Source organism: Urocampus carinirostris, chromosome 17 (assembly GCF_059441175.1).
Source record: "Urocampus carinirostris isolate Australia breed hairy pipefish chromosome 17, RoL_Ucar_1.0, whole genome shotgun sequence".
NCBI classification, from domain to species: Eukaryota; Metazoa; Chordata; class Actinopteri; order Syngnathiformes; family Syngnathidae; genus Urocampus; species Urocampus carinirostris.
In genome coordinates this window covers 10,450,870-10,471,556 of record NC_142365.1, presented here as the reverse complement: position 1 = coordinate 10,471,556, position 20,687 = coordinate 10,450,870, and the positions used below count along the sequence as shown (strand labels likewise).

General features: G+C 40.6%; 1 protein-coding gene across 5 annotated transcripts in view; it reads right to left on the bottom strand.

Moving 5' to 3' along the window:
* Positions 1–217: 217 nt before the first annotated feature.
* The window catches only part of LOC148349197 (F-BAR and double SH3 domains protein 2-like), a 24,922-nt gene continuing 4,452 nt past the window's right edge, over positions 218–20,687 (bottom strand). For all 5 annotated transcript variants that reach the window (XM_088320588.1, XM_088320586.1, XM_088320589.1 and 2 more), the window contains exons 3-20: positions 18,782–18,827; positions 14,717–14,790; positions 13,850–13,994; positions 12,805–12,938; positions 11,803–11,857; positions 11,599–11,727; positions 11,287–11,409; positions 11,108–11,203; positions 9,268–9,384; positions 8,915–9,013; positions 8,628–8,768; positions 8,426–8,560; positions 8,199–8,282; positions 7,947–8,130; positions 6,686–6,906; positions 3,327–3,531; positions 3,175–3,239; positions 218–1,384 (exon numbers count right to left, since the gene is read on the bottom strand). In XM_088320588.1, the coding sequence (XP_088176714.1) occupies positions 1,301–1,384; positions 3,175–3,239; positions 3,327–3,531; positions 6,686–6,906; positions 7,947–8,130; positions 8,199–8,282; positions 8,426–8,560; positions 8,628–8,768; positions 8,915–9,013; positions 9,268–9,384; positions 11,108–11,203; positions 11,287–11,409; positions 11,599–11,727; positions 11,803–11,857; positions 12,805–12,938; positions 13,850–13,994; positions 14,717–14,790; positions 18,782–18,827 (2,137 nt within the window). In that variant the 3' untranslated portion in view covers positions 218–1,300. The remainder of the gene's footprint in view (positions 1,385–3,174; positions 3,240–3,326; positions 3,532–6,685; positions 6,907–7,946; positions 8,131–8,198; positions 8,283–8,425; positions 8,561–8,627; positions 8,769–8,914; positions 9,014–9,267; positions 9,385–11,107; positions 11,204–11,286; positions 11,410–11,598; positions 11,728–11,802; positions 11,858–12,804; positions 12,939–13,849; positions 13,995–14,716; positions 14,791–18,781; positions 18,828–20,687) is intronic.

The window sequence follows — 20,687 nt, the reverse complement described above, 5'->3', positions numbered from 1 at the left end:
AATCATACAACAATTTTCAAGTGTTTATAAAAAATAGTCTCAAAATTAAAACTATTGCTGAATGATAGGGGGGAAAATAAAATCAAAAACACTGCTGCAATTATTTGGATATTTCTAAGTGGACTTGAGTTTTATTCTAACAAAATTGTGCTTAATAAAATATCCAAACTAACGACTTTATGGACAAATGTGAATTTTCAGCAAAAAAGTAACCCACTTATCCACAATTGAAGCTATTTTTTTTTATTTCACATTTATTTGTACACAATAAATACTGTTAATCATCCACTTGAATGTAAATATCACTGCAGCGCTAACATGGTGAACACAGCGGAAACAAAAAAAGTGAACTCTTCTTTTCCCTCGTTTGAATACAAAAGGTAAATGCAAACTTCAAAAATAAGTTTGATGTCATTTAGATCTCAAGGAGATCAACGAGAAAACAGCAACGTGGCTGACGGATATCTTTCTTTTTTAACTTGAGTGAAAAACTTTTTTTTTTAAACTAAAATTCTTAAGAAGAAATAGAAGAATAAAATTGCTATCAATTTATCAGGATATCCATCTCCAAGCTCTCTGTATACCATTTTAAACAACTAGAACTTCTCTATGAGAATCTAAGGCAACTTTTGAAGGCTAAATAACACAATACGACATGGTAAGCATGGAAACAAAAATAAGGGAAAAGGTTGACGATCAAAATACTGACGACAAAAGAAGAACATGGAAAAGTGCTTCCTTGTGTGACACACATACATTTTACATCTGGATCACAACCTCCAGTCTCAAAAAAGGCAAGTTTCACACGGAGACCCTGCAAAACCACCTCAGGGGAAAACTAAATACAATTTTAAAGATTTTTTTCCCCCCCAAACACTAAACCTAAAAAGAATGTTAGGACAGCGAAATCTGTTTGAAATGAAAGGCACTAACAGGCCGAAAGGCATGGATAAAAATGCCACATCTGCATAAAGAGACTCTAAACGCTTCTCCCAATTATGGTTCAGTGCTGTAAACTGAAAAATGCGAGATTGGAAAGCAAAATTTGAAGTGAAGACTGAAAGGGAGTTCGAAAACTTTTCCTAACAAAAGAGCAATTTAAAACTCTTCCAACATAAGGGGAGGGGGTGGCCAGGACCAGCCTGCACCCCCATTCCAATTGGTCTTCAATCAAATTCGGATTTAAGAGTAAATATATATTTCTAAATTTGACGCAGAGATAGACAGGTTGGTTGGTTTGTTCTTTCCACGAAAACACTGGCCGTGTGAGGCGTCCTCCAGGGGGCGTCCCATCTCCACTTCACACCAGCGTGATTTCTACCTCTTCTCTCCGTTTTACCTGCCCCCGGGGGTGCTGCTTTGGGGGCGGTGGAGCTGCTCGGACCTGGGGGCAGACATTGTAAATTGGTAAGTCTCACGAGTAGTCTGAACTATCCAATTGCTGGATGCCGTGAAAAAAAAAACATAGGAAATCGGTTATGCCACTGCATTAAATTTGAATCGAATAAACACTAAAGGTAACACCAATTTCTCAGACATGCAAAATGTGAGAAAATAGATGTTTTTTGCAAAAAATGTTTAAATATTGCATTGGAATGTTAAAAAAAAAGTCTTAGATAATAAATACTTATTGTGAAGAACGGCTAGATACTGCCCTGAACCTTGTTAAATGCAATATCAACCGGAGTGAAATCCAGTAATCAGATTTGATCTTGGTCAGACGTTTCAGTTAACTGTGAAAAACATAACTCAAATAGCGTTCATCCACCTTGGTATTATTGTAACGATTCACCTGACGCTGTCAAAATCAGATGCTGGGATTATAATTCATGTGTTAATTTCTTCTTAACTTATTTACTGTGATGTATTGCTATCTGGTCTCTTGATGCCTAGCATCAAAAGTTTGCAGCTGTTTAAAATGCAGCAGCAAGACTTTGGACAAGGAAAAGAAAGTTCGATCACCCCAATTAAGCTAACTTGCACGGCACCCTGTCTAAGACGTGACTTTAAGGCCCTGTAACCAACTTACAAATACAAATAAAAGTGACTTGAATTAGTTGAGATTGCAACTGTTTTGGTCGTTTTTCTGGAGTTTGCCTATGCGTTGTGTCGTAAATGGATGCAGTTAATGGTAAAACAAAAAGCCAGCAGCCAAATAGGGTCTAACTGGCAAAAAAAACAAAAACAAAAAAACACATGGAGTGCCGCCAAGGAGGGGCTAATGGGGATCGGTCAACGAAAAGTGCCTAGGCAGAAAAACACTAGGCCGAAAAACACACAGTGAGCAGCCAACCCAACCGGGAGCCAACAATAAAAAGCCACGACAACAAACGCAAAGCCGGCAGCAGCAATATACTTTCTTTACAATCAAGTAAAACCAGCAACAATGAAATTCAAAATTATTGCAAATAGAACTCTAATAAATGATATAAAATGAGGGTTGGCATGCATGCATACATACACTGCATGATTACCCTAATCAACAAAAAACATTCTAGAAAGCTTCCAAAAAGAAACATGCCAGGCATAAAAACTACCTCAGAAAACAGTATTATGAAGTAGTGAAGGAGTCAAATAGGGCTAAATAATAATAATAATAATAATAATGATAAAATCAAAATTTAAAGTACTCACGCTTTCACAGGCTCAAAATCGCCATTGGCCTTGTGCATGTGCATAGAGACTGGTCATTGGTAGGACGTGTCAAGAGGTAAAAAGGAATTTCAGAACACTAGCACGTACGCCAGGTTAGCCGATCAAAAAACAGGCGATGAGAAGCCAGGTTTACCAGGAACCAACAATGAAAAGGGGCAATGGCTCCAGCAAAAAACGCCAAGTCGGACGGAAAAAAAACAAGGGGCATGGCAAAACAGGTGCTGATGCCAGGCTAGACGGTCAAACAAAACACGATGGGCAGCCAACGAGCGCCAATTGGGAGCAAACAAAACAGGAAAGCCCTTGGGCGCCCCGACGCTAACGGAGAACAAGCCGGACAAAGTAATAACAACCGTGACACATGCGCTGAAAAACACAGACAAAAAGCCACCATCCCTGACATAAAGGGGGCACAGAGAGGGTGAGTAACGTTCCGATTTGTCCAAGCAAAAATTAGAGGTGTGCAAAAGTATGTATGATTGGAAATGCAATCAAAAGGAGTTTAAATGTATTACTCACAGGTCGGATGGCTCCAGATCCGCTTTCTGGGTATTTAGGAGGTTGCAGGGGGCCCTGTGATGGACCTTAAAAAACACAAATCCACATTCAGCATTTTCTGGGGTGGAAGAAGTTCAGGTAGATCACTTAGCTCCCTTTTGTCAGAGACGTACTGTGAAAGGGGCTCTTGTGTGGCGTGGTGGGTGCTGGCCGGTGGTGCCCGTTGTGGTATGCGGGCGGCCGTCCAATGGGCGAGGCGGCAGCGCTGCAGGGGCTGGACAGGGACGAAGACGAGGTGGTGGGTGTCTGCAGGGGGCTGCTGTGGAGCGGCCCTGGATGAAATGGGCCACGGGGAGAGTGCCCACCGTGGGGGGAAGACTGAAGCAGAAAAAAACAGGCAACAAATAAAAACCTTAAAATATTTTCCAGTGCATGGTTACAAAGTTGTACATTTTCAGCCTTTTTTAATTCAGCTAATTTCTTTAGTGTGTTCTGATTCATGTACAAATATACCAAAAACTGTTTATGGTATTTAAGAAATTCAAATAATAGGCATGATGTTCTCACATAGGAAAAGTTAGAGTTAGTTATTGTTAGCCGTGATATTAACTGGAAACACTAAATACTGTAAATAGCATACAATCCAAATTAGCAAAGAACATTGCAGTTATGATTATATGTACACACATATTTAACCAAAATCCTTTACTATAATGTACAGTTCATTAATATTGCCTTATTTTTAATATGTTGTATGGAGATTTGGGGAAATACATAAAAGGAAAATATAGAATACTGGAGCTTCTGTGCATAAATAACGCTGGGTATAATGAACATCAAACCAGCTCGGTGGCCTTGGGGTTATGGCGCCTGCCCCGAGACTCGGAGGTTGTGGTTCAAGCCTCGGCCGAGTCATACCTAAGACTTAAACATTGGTACCCGTTGCCTCCCTGCTTGGCGGTCAGCATTAGGAGGTTTGGTCATGTGGTATATATGTATATAATGAACATCCAAATTGTTAATAAAACCCAACATAATAAAATTTGAAGATTTAGTAAAACTTAAATCTCTAATATTAGTATACAAAACAAGTAAGCACCAACTCCCAACAAATATTTAACAGTTGTTTCTTAACAGAACATATTGTCATTATTTCAGGGGAATCCATAACTTCAAGGTCCAATATTCCTGAACAGTGAAGAGACATTGTACCACCCAAAAAGGTATTCATTAATGGAACGATTTAGATGAGGACTGTAACAACGTCCCTAATTTACATCAATTTAAAACAATTGCTTATGTATCTTAGATACATATACTAAAGGAGAATAATAATGAGTTTCTTTGCATATTTTATGTTATACGGGGCACTAGTGGTACTATTATAAATTCAAAATCTAATTTCTTTGTTTTACAATTTTACTTTGTTGGTGCCGTTTTCTGGTTTTGATTTTGAACACATCTTCCATGCATGGAAAAAAAAATGGAATGGTGCTAGGCACTCAAAAGCTTCGGCTTCAGCCACCTCGTCTTGGGCACATGTACAAGTATTGTATAATTATATTGTACAGCTGTTTTTTTAAATGGTTTATTGCAGGTATGTCCAAAGTCCAACCAGTTGCGGCCGTGATCCCATTATTACTGACCTGCGGCCTCTGTCATAAAATGAATAATATGTGGCCCAGCAGTAATGTTGACGGCAGTCTAAAATAAATTTGTACCAAAAAGATCAATCACAAATTCACCAGATGATGGCAGTAGCCCTTCGGCCACCTTGCCCTTAGCTTTCTTCAAGAAAATTAGCCCACCCATTACTGACACGGCGACTGTGAATAAAAAGGTTGATAGTAAGGGCCACCGACTGCTTCCAGGACAAGTGGAAATTGGAGTATTATTTCACCAAAATCCGAAACTGCGTCTAATTTGCCAAGAGACTGTGCGCAAAGAATAATATTAAGAGGCACTGCCAGATGAAACATGCAGACTACAAAATGCTTACTGTAAATGAAAGCTGTGAAAAGGTAAAGCAACTGGTAGGAGTTTTAACAGCCTAGCAGCGCTTTTTCACAAGACCCTGTGAGTTAAATAAAAATACTACAAAGGCGAGCTACGAGGTCCGTAGATCGCGACGCTGATCGCCAAACACTGCAAACCTTTCACAGAGGGGGAATTTTATTCAAGAATGAATGGTCATAGAATGCCAGGCTGAATAGTCGTCCCTCCCACATTTTCAGCTTACCAAATCTGGCCAGCTTTCTGAAAAGTTTGGACACCCCTGGTTTATTGTTTCCTTTTGTACATTAGTGATTGATGTTATTTTTTTGTTCTGTGCCTAAATAAAAGCCACAAACCTAAATTAAAAATTAAAGGGCACCGTCAAGTGGTACACTGGTGTAATTGTTTGCCCTGTTTGAATGTTACTTTGTCTACAGCAGGGGTGAGGAACCTTTTTGACCCAAAGAGCCATAAAGGCAAAAAATGTTTTAAAAAGAAATTGAGCCACATCATATATTTTCAGACCAAATTGAAAAAACTGCCAAACACGCTCTCTAGACAAAAGCGAATTCTTCAGCACATTTTATTTCACTGTGTGTCATTGGATGATTTAATCAAATGTCTCATCTCATTAGCTGCACCGCTTATCCTCAGTAGGGTCGCGGGGGTGCTGGAGCCCATCCCAGCAATCATCGGGCAGTGGGCAGGGGACACCCTGAACTGGTTGGCAGCCAATCGCAGGGCACACAGGGACAGACAACTCGCTCGCTCATTCACACCGAGGCACAATTTGGACCGGCCAATCCACCTGAAATGCATGTCTTTGGAATGTGGGAGAAAACCGGAGTGCCCGGAGGAAACCCACGCAAGTACGGGGAGAACATACAAACTCCGCACAGGAAGTCCGGTAGCTGGATTTGAACCCACACAGGAGGTTCCCAAGACCTTAGAACTGTGCTGCACACGCGCTAACCACTGCGCCGCCGTGCTGATGAAATGATAATAATGCCAAATCCTGTGTCCCAAATCAATGTAAATATGCCATTTACAATTTGTCTTCCACCTTCAGTTAAGAGTGTTGAGGCAATTTTTTTTCCATGAAATTTGTCCTTAATAACGGTTTCAAAGCACTGTGCATGCAAAGTTATTTTGTAAAATGTCAAAAATTACTGCAAACGATAAGCATATTGTTATATCAACTTTCGGTGTAGACAGCACAGAACGAGAGAGAGAAGGAAGTGCTCTGCACTGTGGGCAGGGATACGCCCACCTGTACTGCTCACCCGATCAAAGTCGTTTGCCAGCGTTTTTATTTATCAGTTTAAATGTTTCTTATCAAACTTCTGGATTAAGTTGCTTTGACTTTCTATGGACCAAAATCAGGAAGAAATCACTTAACTTTGGAACGCTACAGAGAGATGTGCAATAGTTGCATTTTATTTCGGAGCCATACGTACTCATGAAAAGAGTCATATATGGCTCCCGAGCCATACTTCTCTACCCCTGGTCTACAGAGTATAGCGGAGACTTTTTCTACCTGAGTACTGCTGCCGTCTGTATGCCCGTCGTAACTTTCACTGGCCATGTCCTCCACCAGGACGGCGGGGAATACGCCGATGACGCCGTTGAGCTCGCCTTCCCAGAACCCGTCATCCTCACGCGTCTCTCGGCTTAGGATGCGGATGATAGCGCCCTCGGGGAAGGAGAGTTCGTCGTCCGTCTGGCCAGCATAGTCGTAGAGCGCCTTGGCGAACGACACTGTGGGATAAGTTGAGAAAAATATTTGGGTCATGATCACAATGCGAAACACTAGTGCTTGCACAGCAGACCACCAGGGATACGACATTAATCCGTTCTCGGGTAGAGATGGAAGTAAAATTGCCATGTGGTGGGGGGGAAAGAAACCCATGGAAAAATAGCTGAAGCGTTCCGGACCACCAGTACCTCCCAAAATAAGGCATTAAAAGAAGAAAATGGTATATAGTCAGTACTACTTATATGTAAAATACGTGTATTTGATTAAATATAAATAAAAAAGGAAAATTTTATTTACCTTGTGAAGAGACTTGTGCTAATCAAGAAGAGTAGCAGGTCGATGCAGTGAGGGGACTGGATGGCGAAATAAAACTAAAACCGATTTAAAAACTATCCCTTGTGAGGATTGTCATGTCTTTAGAAGATTTACATGCTTTAATTGCCTCCTTAGCTTGAATAATAGTTACGATTGTTGATCGGTTATGGCCAAGCAACTTAGCAAGGGTAGCCATCAGTCAGCCTTCTTCGTATTTCTTCATTATCCAAAGCTTCGTTTTCATGGTTACTGTGTCTTTGCTTCTCTCTTAAGCGTTACTGCAAGCCATGGGACCCGTGGCGAATAAGTACAGTACAAAAAAAAAGAAGCAGTATTCCATCACCAATGGGCAGTCTATACACAGCACACATTCTGAAGTGAACTAAGAGAAAGGCATTGCGGGAGGTCATTTAGCCAATAGCTTATCAGCATTTTCATGACGCTGCAACCCAAACCAGAAGCAGGCAAGCATTTTATGACGTGGACCAAAAGCAGACAGGAATCTTAGAGACGTAACTACATATGCACAAAGACTGTAAAGTTAAAAAAATTTGGGCACGCTAAATAATTTGTTGTCGATGTCATATAGAGGGGAAAATACCGTAAAGAGTGGCCGAAAAAAATAATCTTATTTCAACCTGTAAAAATATGGTAAGGTGGGTTTGCCGTAACCCGGGGTCTACTGTAAATGGTTTTAACTTCCTTTTATTTCTCAAAGCGTCCTTACCACTAGAGTCTCCGTTGACAGAGGCTGTGGCAAGCTCGCTCTCAGGTTCAGTAGAGTTGCTGGACGAGTGTGAGCGAGCATCCAGTGCAGCCAAGGACTGCAGCATGCTCAGAAGGCTGTTGGAAGACGGCAGCTGCAGGTACTTTTCCGGAACGTAGCCTATCTGGCCGCTACGGTTTCTGGCCTGAGGAGAGCCTAAGATTATCATAAGGTACTTCAAATTAAAAAATATTACTAATTGGGAGACTTTACCTTTACCCAGTCCTCCATGTCTCCATCGTCGATGACCTCCAAGATTTCCTGCTCCTCGATGGTCAGTTCATCTGGCTGAGAGGCCTAAAGACAATCATCAGATAATGGGATATGTGTCTATGATCGGAAACCTCAGTTACAAATCCTCCCCGAGGTTTGGCGACTTCTTGAAATGGACTGAATCAAAATGACCTTTAACCTCAATTCATCATCAGTAAAGATCTAACCTGGTATGAATAGAGAACTTTGCAGGTGAGAGGGTAGTTTTTCAAAGTGCTGGACGGGCTGGAGCTGCTGTCATCCAACACTTCACCGCTATCCTCAGTCTCATCCTCATCCTCGCGGTCCAAGTCGGCTGTTCCCTTCCGGAAAGAGACGGGCGCGTTGAACTTGAGTGACGCTAAATATCATGTCAAACGCAGCTCTTACAGAGAGGGAACTAGGGTTGTTCCAGCGCTCGTTTTCCAGCTCCTCCATAACCTGGTTCATGGCGCTCTTAAGCCACGTTTCCACTCCGACACCCGCTTGCCTCAGCAGGTCCAGACGAGCCTCAGCCTTCACTTTTATCGTCTGGTAGAGCAGCACAAAACAAAAAGTCTGAACTTTATATTTGATATGTGGTCACCCTGTTGTATTTTTAAAAATTTTGCGATCTTTAGCCAGTGGATGGCGCTTTGGGGCCACGTTGACAGGACACTGACTCTCTTCACTTTTACCTCTGCCCTGCGCAGATTCTGCCTCGCCACCTCCATCTTGGCCTCCAGCTCCCCCGTGTTTAGTTCAGCGTTCTCCTGAACCCCAAATTCCTCTAAGACCTGCACAACACCACAAAGATATTACCATACATAACCAAAAACAGCTGAGCAATCTTCCTAATTAATAATTTGTGTTCCGGGAAAAATAAAATTCCCAGACAAAGCCAGCAGTCTGACTTTGAATGAATGACACCAGGACAATAAAGCACCATGATGCCATGTGGTTAGTTGACCATTTCCACCTCTCAAGTGTTTTTGTTAGACATTTGAAGCACTTATAACTGTAACAATACTATTAAGTATTTGTGTCTCACCCTTTGTGTGTGGATGATGCTCTTATATTCTCTGGCAACCCGACTCGCCCACTTTCGGGCCTCCTTGTCCAAGCTGTGCTCCTCTGCTGTGCCGCTTTCTTTGATGAGATGAGTCACCTAGGGGCAAAATGTTTGTTTTCATCATCTAATCAGTATTAGCATAAGTGTCCAGCAAATAGTGGACTGACAAGTAAATTCAAGCAATTAAAGAATTTCAGAGTAGTATGTAATTCAGCGGTAAAAGTGACAACCCCAAAACCTAAAGTGATGAGACACGGTCAACAGACAAAATCGAGAGCTGCCATGAAGCGACCACCCAGGGCAATCCTTCCAAAAGCATGATGCCAGCATGATGGAAATGTGAGCTCCTAATTGATGCGCCAAGCAGCTGTTCGCCGGCATTTTAACAGGGAGGGACAACCGCAATCACCCACAACTTCAGGTTTGAAGGACACAAAACTCGAATTAGGACGGAACCACTTGACAGCATCTGCACGCATGCGTGTGTGTGTGTGTGTATATAAGGTCAGCGCACTCTGATGAGGCCTGCTCACAATGGTTCCTTTTCACACATGGGCGGTTCACAGGGGCCGGTCCACCTCCCGGCCCCTCCCTTTGGCTTTCACCTCTTTTTACTGGATCCCTCCGTCTGACCAAAGCGGCGTGGGCAGAGGAGGGAAGGGGTGGGTGGGGTTTTTGTGTCCACCGGTAATGTTTTCTTTAGGAACAGGCAGCCGCTTGTTGGGACGTCCAACAAAAACAACGCCGGCATTTGCAGCGCACACAAATTGTGCAGTGTTTGCTGAATGCAGAGCATTGCTAGGGACGATGTATGTGTGTTTGTGTGGCATATAAATTAATACAGAAGTACACGGGTGTCATTTTAGCAGTTTTAACCCCCACAAGTAGCATATGAAGTGAGACTGGCATAACTTATAGTTAATTGCATCTCATATCTTTTGTTTGACACAACGATATAATATTAGACCTTGATCCTCTATCTACTTTACTTTATTATTAGTTCATCAGTAGTGAAAGGAAACCGCTAAAGGGATAACTGTATTTTATTGAAAGTCCCTGAAACTAGGCATCATTCAGACAGTCTTCTTGCATGCAAGTTTTCTAATTAAAGGAATTTAATTAAAAAAAAAAACATGATTCCATTTTCCACATGATTTTAAAAGATATATTTTTGTCACATGTTTCAAGCCCTCAGAGTTGTTTAAAAAGGCAAATAAACTGGTAATATTTGGAAGTAAACGGAAATCCGCAATGGCAGTGTCAAGTCCGTCAGTAATTTGTTGAAAGCAATTTTCCACTTAAATTTACTGCAATTTCCCACTTGTAGCAAATGTAGGAACGTGGCGGAAAAAGCCACTAAGCTTGTTCTTTACTAATTCCTCACGCTTGGCTTGCTTTCGGGGTGACGAAAGCGTCTGGCTTTGCCCAAAAAGAATAAGAATAATATCAAAATATATTTTGAGCACATAAATACGTCACTGAAATAAAAAGCTCGGCACCGGCGACATGTGCAAACACTAGATGTTTGCAAACTGATCAAAGTCCGCATTCATGCTTTCAAATGAGATCATTTCAGGTTGTATGGGGTCACTTGTTAAACAGCCCAATAACTTCAAAAGATAATGTACCAGCGATGTGCTTTTAAAATGCTTTTTAATGGTTGCTACTTGTGCATTCTATTAGGATTAATACATTTCCCTACTCATTATTAAGGTAAAAAATATAGACATCTTGGTATATTTAAATTTAGATAACTCCTGTTGATACCTTTTGGAAAATGGATAAAATATGAATCCTTGTTTTGGACAATGGACCTTACCGTATCCGCATCAATGGGCTGGTACTCAAAATCAGCCGCTTTCTGGAAAACAACATTCTTCAGCACAAACATCTGCTGATGGAACTCCTGCAGCACCTGTAGTAAAGATTTAATACGTTCAAAATCAGATTTGATGTGATACAGCGAATAAAAAAAGCGTGAAAAAATGGACTTAGTACCCCATTGGAGCTGTCCAACAGTTTGTTGAAGATGTTCTGGGCAGCCTGGTAGCTTTGCAGTTCTGTCTGACACAGCGAGACTAAGTAACCCTTCACCTGCTCGTAAATCCTGCCATCAAGGAGCTGTTAAAAATGAATGATGTGATTTTAGATATGCAATGGTACTATACTGCAAACAGATACGGTCACTGGCTATAGCATAGTTCTATGTATAGAGTGATGGCAAGGATGCCACAAGAGCAGTCAAAGATTTCGAACAAATAATTATCAAATCCAATAATTGTTTACAACAAATATAGGACAACAGTCCACCTTGAGGCAGTCGCGGAGGTCTTCGTCGTAATAGCGTTGCTGGTGTGCGTTGGCAGCTGCTAGTGTAAGCAAGTAGTCATTCCGGCAATGGGTGGCTTTGGAGTTACACTCGCTGCGCTTGGCTTTGAGCTGCACAGCAGGAATTTTTTCAGAAAAAATGTTAAGAATGTCCCTGGTGTCCATTTCGAACAGCCTCATACGCACCTTGACAGTGGCCCTTTGCAGACTTGATCGGGACTGGAAGAGGCTTAGCTTGGACCTGGACACACCAGACAGAAAGCCCGAATGTCTTCAAACTCAGAAAATATTATTTCAGATTTTTCATTTTGTACATGAAATAACAAATCTTTAATTGGTCTAAGGCATTAAAAGGTGGACATGGAACAATCTAATAATCATAGCCAGTAATTACATTACAGTTTATTAGGTTGTTTTCCATGTGAGATGTCTTAAAGAAATTTGAGCAAGCTTTTTCTTTTTTTATCCTGACCATATTACTGTCTTGTTTTAGACAGTTAAACCCAATTTGTAACCTTTTGTCTGTGTTTACCAAAATAGAAGTTTATTTACTTAATCTGCAAAAAATTGAATTTTCAGGAGTAAAGCATAGAAACAATGTTAGTGATTGAAAAAAAAAACCGTGTAAAGCTATAAAAATGTTATTTGGAGGAGATTTAATCAACAAACAAGTTCTGTAACCTCCAACATACTTTTCTCTTTCTTCCACAAAGTACAATTAATGCTCACTATTAATTTGTATTTATTTGAGTAAACCAAGGTGGCACAGCAGCTAGGTGGTTAGCGCCCAGTTTTAAGATGCTGAGTTTGCATGTTCTTCCTGTGCCAGCGTGGGTTCCCTCCAGGCACTCCGGTTTCCTCCCACATTACAAAAACATGCATGACAGATTAATTGGCCGGTCCAAATTGTCCTGAGGTGTTAATAAGCGAGTGGATTGTATGCCTCTGTGTGACCTGCAACTGGCAAAAAATGGCTGGGATGGGCTCCAGCACCTCCGCAACCCTAGTGAGGATAAGTGGCGCGGATAATGGATGGATGGATAGATAGATGGATGGGTACACTTTTTCAAATGTAAACACATGAAACAATCGCTTATCCACGATACATTTTTCGAGTTGTTGACGTAAAAATATTTGTGCCTTGAGACTGAGGATTCCACACATCTCATATGAAGAGTTGACTCTTACTTGGCTTCCAGCTCAGCCTTTTCCCGCACTGCCTGCGCCATTGTCTCCGCCTCTTGGTACTTCTTTCTGGTCTTGGTCAAGTCTTTGACAGAATCTTGCAGCTCGGCCTGAATGCTGGTTAGCTGCTCGATACACTAGTTAAGAAGTGGGAAAGATTTAATGTTAGTCTTTTATCATCATTCGCTCCTTTTTCTCCTGTTTTCTTGTCATTGTTTAATATCATGTCCATTAAAAGCAAACATGCCTTCAAAATATGTATTAATTTAAAAAAGGAGTGAAGCAGAGACTGGAGACTGCTTAGTACACACTTACAACTTATTTTTCTATTAATATAACCAGACACTTTCAAAGTAGAATGAGCGTGCTTGCGCTACGTACAATAGAACTCTGAGCAGTTTTACATTATCTGTTGCACTTTTGTCCGATAGGAATTTTTTCAAAGCACTGGAAAGCCTTTGTTTTAATGAGAATAAAATAAATGCTTCAGAACAGCAGCCAGCATATATACAGGCACTGGTCATTTATTGGCCATTTGTTGTTGTGCTGTTTTTAGCATGTCAAAGCAAAATACATTTTTAAAAATTATACATATTTTTGGGAATATGTTTCTGTTTTTTTTCAGCTAAGTGTTTTACATTTTGAGTTTTAGTCCCACAAGTTTCATTCTGGTGCCTCCGTATTTGCCGGAAAATTGCAATGCAATGACATGATGGGTTTTCTGATAAGGGTTCAGCTTAAACCAGTTTAGATTCAGGCAGCACTCGCATATATAAAACACCAACATATTCGTCTAAATCGGTCTGACTCCCGTGTGTGTGTATTCTTTTGCTTAGTTGCACTGCTTGTGAGCGAAAACTCTCAATTGTGACACATGACCCGTTAAATATCTCAGCTACAATACAATAGCAAAGCCACACTCCTTGAGGAGAGATAAACTGCTGCCCGTAATGGTTCGCCATGACTGTTGTAACGGCCAGGCTTGTGTAACAAGTGACAGAAACCAGAGCCGGACAGTCGGCACTTTCTGACCCCTCTATGGCGTCACCTTTCGCAGCTGCTGCTCCTTCTGAAGGCGGGCTGTCTTGGCCGGCTCTGAGACTTGCACTTTGTAGTTGTCGCAGGCGCTGATCTTGGCCTGAGTGACCTGGACCGTGCCTTCGAGATAAGCCCTCCACAAACAATACATGTTCCTGCGCCAAAGACACACACACATAGTGTTGTTTTACACAGCTGTAGCAACAGTGGATCGGTTCTCAAACACCCAGGGAGTAAATTTGTGGCTTAAATGGAGCAACGGAGAAATAGTACAGAGTTTGGAGGAGGGAGAGATAGCAGGGGTCCTCAATAAAAAGTTTAGGAGGTTCACTTTAGGGGAAAGGTCTTAAAGGCGAAAAGATTGCTGAAATTATTTGTCAGCTTAATTTTCCAAGATAGTGCCCTTAAGGGGGGCTTTCTTTAAGTCTAAACCTTGATAAAAATGGAATTCATGTATTTAGAGAAAGAGGGGCAAAATGTTTTTTTCCCCCCACAAATTCATGGCATATAACAACAATCTTAATATCAAAATGTTGATCTTAAGAGTAAAGTTTGAGTACTGCAGTGTCACTAGTTAATAGAACGTTATAAAGCAGCTTCTGTGATGAACAAAGCAGATACTTGTAAAATAAAAAAAGATGCCAAACTCCACACAAAATTAAAACGAGATTGCAAATTCCTCACATAAAAAAATGTGTAAAAATCCAGGGTAACAATGAAAAACTATTAATATAGTTTTGATTTATACAGAAAAAGATTAAGAGTATTATAATAGATGATGTAAAATCACAGGAAGATAATCATGTTCTAACAATACACCAACATTTTTTGAATAGGTTCTATGAGTGGATCCAGCCACCGTCGTAACATTCCTTACCTCTGATCCGTTTCCTCTGACAGGCTGTCAGGCCATTCTCTTTTTAGGTATTGATTGGCCAACTTCTGCAGGGCCTGGATGACGACACAAAATGTTCATTTTTAACACCAACTAACTTTTTTGAGCAATGAATCATCTGAGACATGATAAAAGTTGAACACAATTTGAACTCTTTTACCTAATAGGGAATAATTTACTTGCTTAGGGGGTGGAGGGCGCCTAATTCACAGACACCAACTGGGGCCATGAAGATATATTAAAATGTTGCACCACTGCCAAGAGTGAGGTTAACCATAGCAGAAATAGCAAAACAGAGTCAACATTCAAAGAGAAGCAAGGCGAAGATGTACGAATCAGATGGCATGACCATCACATTTATTCGCATCACTCCCGATTTCAAACTTTCTCTATTCCTGCAGACTGTCGGTTCTGTGGTTGAGATGCTTCTGAACCCAGTGGTCCCAGTGCCAAGGCCGGGGAGCCGCGACAAACTGGCCCATTGTGAGGACTGAACCGGGTAAGAGGACATTTGTGAATGGAGGCTCGCGCCAGAGGAAGAGCCCAAACACAGGATGTCATTTTCATTGCTGACTGAGTTGAATAGCAATCCCCACCGTTGGCTAAAGGAGCCTGCAGGTGGAAGATACCAGCCTCGGGAAAGAATAGCCGATTGATTAAGGCACAAATATATCTTTCATGCCTCAAAGACATCCTCGCTCCTAGGAAATATATCGGGAACACATCAAGAAGCCCGAGATCTTTCCGTTTGGAGATTTCATCAACAAACAAATTCTGTAATCAGCGTCTCTTTGCAGGATGTGCCAGAAAAAAAAAAATGCAACAGTGAAGTGATGAAGGTGACAGTCTTTAAAAAGGAAAGATGTGGTCCACTTCAGATTGATTTGGGGGAATCCATCGACACTCAACAATTCAAAGAACAAGCGGTACGATTCAGCTTTCGATATCTGGATTCACCAAAGTGTCAAAAAGGCAATAAATCAAATCAAGTCCAGGATTTCATCATAATGTTAAAATGAGGGTATGAATGTTTATCTTTAAATTGAATTACACAAAAAAGGTGCCTATTTCTGTTTGCATTGACAAGTGATAAACGATACATTTCTCTCCGCATATTTTGCTAAAAATATTTTTTTTTTATATGACAAAACTGAGTTGACTGGGGTTTATTGTTATAAATCGATTAGAATTTTAACTGTCTAGATTAGGGGTCTCCAACATAGTGCCCCCTATAAGGACAGCCGAGGTGCCTGTGGACTTTTTCCAAAAATAGCTCACTCGTGCTGGGTCATTGTGATTTTCTGGTAAATGAGTTTTTTAAAAAAAAAAACAACAACAAAAAATGGACTAACTTACAACAAAGAATAGGTTTAACTGTAACAGAATTCTTAAAGTGCATTGGAAATGCAAAATAAAAATCCATAAACTATAAACATTTTGGACAGAACATGCCTAACCATATACTGAAAAATAAAATTGCATAAAATCGATAAATAATAATAATGCATTAAAACAGATACACATTATTAAATCAAGAGCAAAATATTAAAAAACTACAAATCAAAAAATATATAAAATAATTAGTGCTGTTTTTTTATCAAAGAAATGTGTTAGTATGTTTTGCCAGTCCAGAGCTTTCACTGCAGCCAGATGTAGTGAAAGTGCAATTGCACTAAGATTTTGGGAACAAAAGAAAAAAGTTCTGATGTCAAACGCACCTGCGGCCCCCTTGACAGATCCTTCGTGCCTTCCTAGGGAGGGCACAGCTCACTACTTGAGAACCACTGCTGTACTGTTAGAATTATACAAAGATGCATGGACTTGCTTCCTTATATCTTTGAGATTTATTTTCCCCCTATGTTCCGGTCCGGAGCATTCACTCTGAAAATGCTGGTCAGTCTAGTTATCCGAAGAGTCAAGAAGAGATCCACAGGTTTGAGAACGTTCTCTTTGGGCCGCAGTGCTGTGAAATGCTCTGCCCTCTGATATTCTATTTGCAACCTCAGTGGAACTGTTTAAATCTAGGCTTAAGACACTTCTATTCATTAGTTTATGAATGACCGATACTTCATGTTGACAATATCTGTGTATTATTTGTTATTGAAACATCCATTTTGGCCTGGTCATCCTGCAAGGGGGATTACCTCATTTGCAGTCCTTTCTCAAGGTTTCTTCATTTTCCTCATTTTGAGGTTTGTGAGTTTTTCCTTGCCCTCGTGTAGGTTTTAGTTTAGGGAATGGTGTAATAATAGTCTGTCGTTTGCAATAATCTGTAGTCTCTGCAGCCCTTTGAGACTCTTTGTGATTAAGGGCTATACAAATAAACATGACTTGACTACTACAAGGCCTACAGTGCTTAGTGGCATAAAAATATCCCTCATAGATAGATAGATAGATAGATAGATACTTTGTTCATCCCCGAAGGGAAATTCACATTTCCAGCAGCATCCCTGAGCTGAGAACAATCGAGAACAATCGAAAATAACACGGGAGCTGCTGGAGTGGCTGCCATTCGTGACGGCGCCGGAAGAAAAGATTCAATTTGAATCATTTACAAACAAACAAACAATTGAATCATGTACAAACAAACAAACAAAAAATTCATGTTTCAATAAGTGGAGTGTTAATAAAATATTTCTGATACTGATATAACCAGATAAAACTAATTTTAAGTTACCTGTCCAAATGAATGTTGTGCCATCTCACCTTTCCCACTCTCTCTCCTGCAGTTGACTTGCTGCTGCTCGCTCCTGAAACTAATACTTACCTCTTTGTGTATTGCCTGCATATGGCGACACCCTCTTTCAAATATGTGGCAATATTACTAGTTTTCCAACTTATATGCAGCTCTCCCCTCATGGAGAAAGCAAGCAATCAGATTACTTGAATGTGTTTAGACCAGGGGTGTCAAACTCATTTTAACTCGGGGGGCCACACGATAGAACAAACATTCTCTCGGGAGCCGTACTAGTAGATTAAAGAGAAAGAAAAAAAGGGAAAGAGAGGGTGGGACAAAGACAAACAGCGTGAGAAACAAGAGAGATAAAAAGAGAAATAGTGAGAAAGGAGGGAAGAAATCAGAAGAGAAATAGAGAGAGAAGAGAAAAGAGAAGGGGAGAAAGAGAAAAGGAGAAAACGAGAGAAAGAAAAGAAGGAAAAAAGGAAGAGAGAGCAAACAAAGTTAAAAAGACAGAGAAAGAGACAAAGATGAACAAAGAGGGAGAGAGAAAAACAAGTACAGCGTTTGTGAGATGCACCTGGCTTTGGCAACATCTAGTGGACATAATTCAACCTGCAGCTCGTTTTTCTCTTGCGCTTCCCTAAGCGTTGTCTCGCAGGCGGGATTATATCCCTTAGCGGGCCGTCTGTTTGACACCCCTGGTTTGGACGCACAGGCAATTGGAAAGTGAAAGGACTAACCCAACCATTGCAATCAGAATACTGTAGTGGGACTAAGAACTTAAAACCGATTGTTGTGCACGTTTACATGGCTTTACATAATCGGAATAAAGGAAATATTCCGATCAGATTATTGCCTGCATGTAAACCTAAGTACCCAATGTCTACATCTATTAATGAAAAATTAAAAAACAGGAACATCAGCATATTTCAACAACACAACAAACTAAAACCCATAGAAAAAAATCCCCATGTCTATAAATATGTTGATGAGAATCAGTCAGTCTTTGCGGAACACAGAGGACCACCTAACAAACAGAGAGCGTGAGGAAGAGGAAATGCCCCTGACAAATGGGCAAGCTGACGTTTTCAGGGCTGCTAGGTGGCCGACAGACGTGCCCCCACTCTTTACAGCACTCCGAGACATTCCTCATAGGCTTGCAACACCGCAACACCGACAAAATGATTTTTTTGCCCCAGACATCTGATGGACTTTCTTCTGGAAGCTATGGCCACAAACAACACGGGGATGTCTGTAGTGAGGTTGCTCGTTTCTTACAGAATAATAAACCGTCAAAACCACCTAACTGAATATCATAAACAGATAAGATAAGGCAATAAAGACGGATAACATGCGTGTTTCCTTACCAGGGCATAGTCCCGCTCAACAGATGCTCTCTTTTGGCTAAAGACCCTGCAAAAAAACAAGTGTGCATTGTAAAATATATATTTTCCAAAAACAATAAAAGCACTACAGTGGTTAAGTCTGAGACTGAAATAAAGTCTAACATTTGGTCTCTAATTCATACTTTTATTGCAGTACTTAAAAGCAAAAAAGAGTGGGGGTGCCTTCAAATTTAGGCATATGACACCAGGTAACATTTTCCCCCCATTGCTCAAACGAAAAAAAAATTGTATTTGCACCTTCAAAACAGTAAAAGGCAGTGCCTTCCACAAGGCGTATTAGCTGCAGTAAGTACCTTAATTAATTGAAGGCCTAAAACCAATCGACGATGGGGACATTGAGGAGGTAATTAGAGCTGGGATACATCGTTGCAATGCATTAGCTGATTATTTACTATACATATGGTGCCGTGAGAAAGTATTTTCCCCCTTCCTGAATTCTGTGTTTTTGCATACTTATCACTCACACAAAAGTTTCAGAGCATCTAACAAAAAAAACAACAATCCAAAGAAATACCAAATCCAGTTTTGAAATGTTGATTCAATTTATTTCGGCACAAAATCTAGGCCTACCTAACCCTATGTGAAAAAGTGATTGACCCCCCTTGTTAAAGCACAAAGTAACTGACTAACCAGTTTTAGGATAGCTGAGTTCAATTCTAAAGGCCACATCCCAAATTGATTGCCACCACCTATGCGGAATCAAAAATCATTTAAATTGAATCTGTAAGACAAAGTAGGCTACAAAATCTCCAAAACTCATTTGACATGCCACGATCCAAAGAAATTCCAGAAGAAATTTGAAAAAAAGTGATCGAAATCTATCAGTCCGGAAAAGGTCATTAGGCCATTTCCAAGGCTGTAAGGCTCCAGCAAATCATCTTCCATTATCTACAAATGGATAAAACTAGGAACTGTGGCAAACCTTCCCAGGAGTGGCTGACTGGATAAGCTTACTCCAAGAATGCGACAATGGCTCATCCAAGAGGTTACAAAAGAATCTTGAAAAGCATCCAAGGAACTGCAGGTCTCGCTGGCCTCAGTTACGGTCAGTGTTAATAACTCCAATATAAGAAAGACACAGTCCAAAAACAGCATCCATGGGATAAAACAAAGAGTGGTCTCAATTTTCCAAAAAGCATCCTGATTATCCTCAAGTCTTTTGGCAAAATATTCTGTGGACTGATAAACTTTTTGGAAGATGTGCAGACCATTACATCTTGCATAAAAATGGCACAGCATTTGACAAAGAGAACATGGTGCCAACAGCAAAGCATAAAGGTGGCACTATGAAAGCTTGGGGCTGCTTTGCTGCTGAAGGAGAATGTCCGGCCATCAGTTCGTGCACTCAAACTCAAGCGCTCTTGGATCATGAAGCAGGACAACGATTTAAAAAACACACCAATGAGTCCACCTCTGAATGTCTATAAAAACAATGCAAAATAAAGATTCCAGTGAGGCTAAGTGCAAAGTCCGTATTTAAATCCAATTGAGATGCTTTCATGTGACCGTCAACGGGCAGTTCATGCTAGAAAACCATTCAATATGGCAGATTTCAAACAAATTTGCAATGAAGAGTGGGACAAAATCCCTCCTGAGCATTGTAAAAGACTCATAATCAGTTATCATAAACATTTGATTGCTGTTATCGCTACCAAAAGTGGGCCAACTCACTATTGGGTTCAGCGGGCAATTACTTCTTCACATAGGGCCGGATACGTTTTTAAAAGAAATTGTGCCTTAATAAATGGAATCCACATTTCAAAACTGCATTTTGTATTTCCTTATGTTGTTTCTGTGTGATATTATAATTGGGTTAATGATCTGAGACTTGTGACTGATAAATATGCAAAAAAACAACAACACAGAA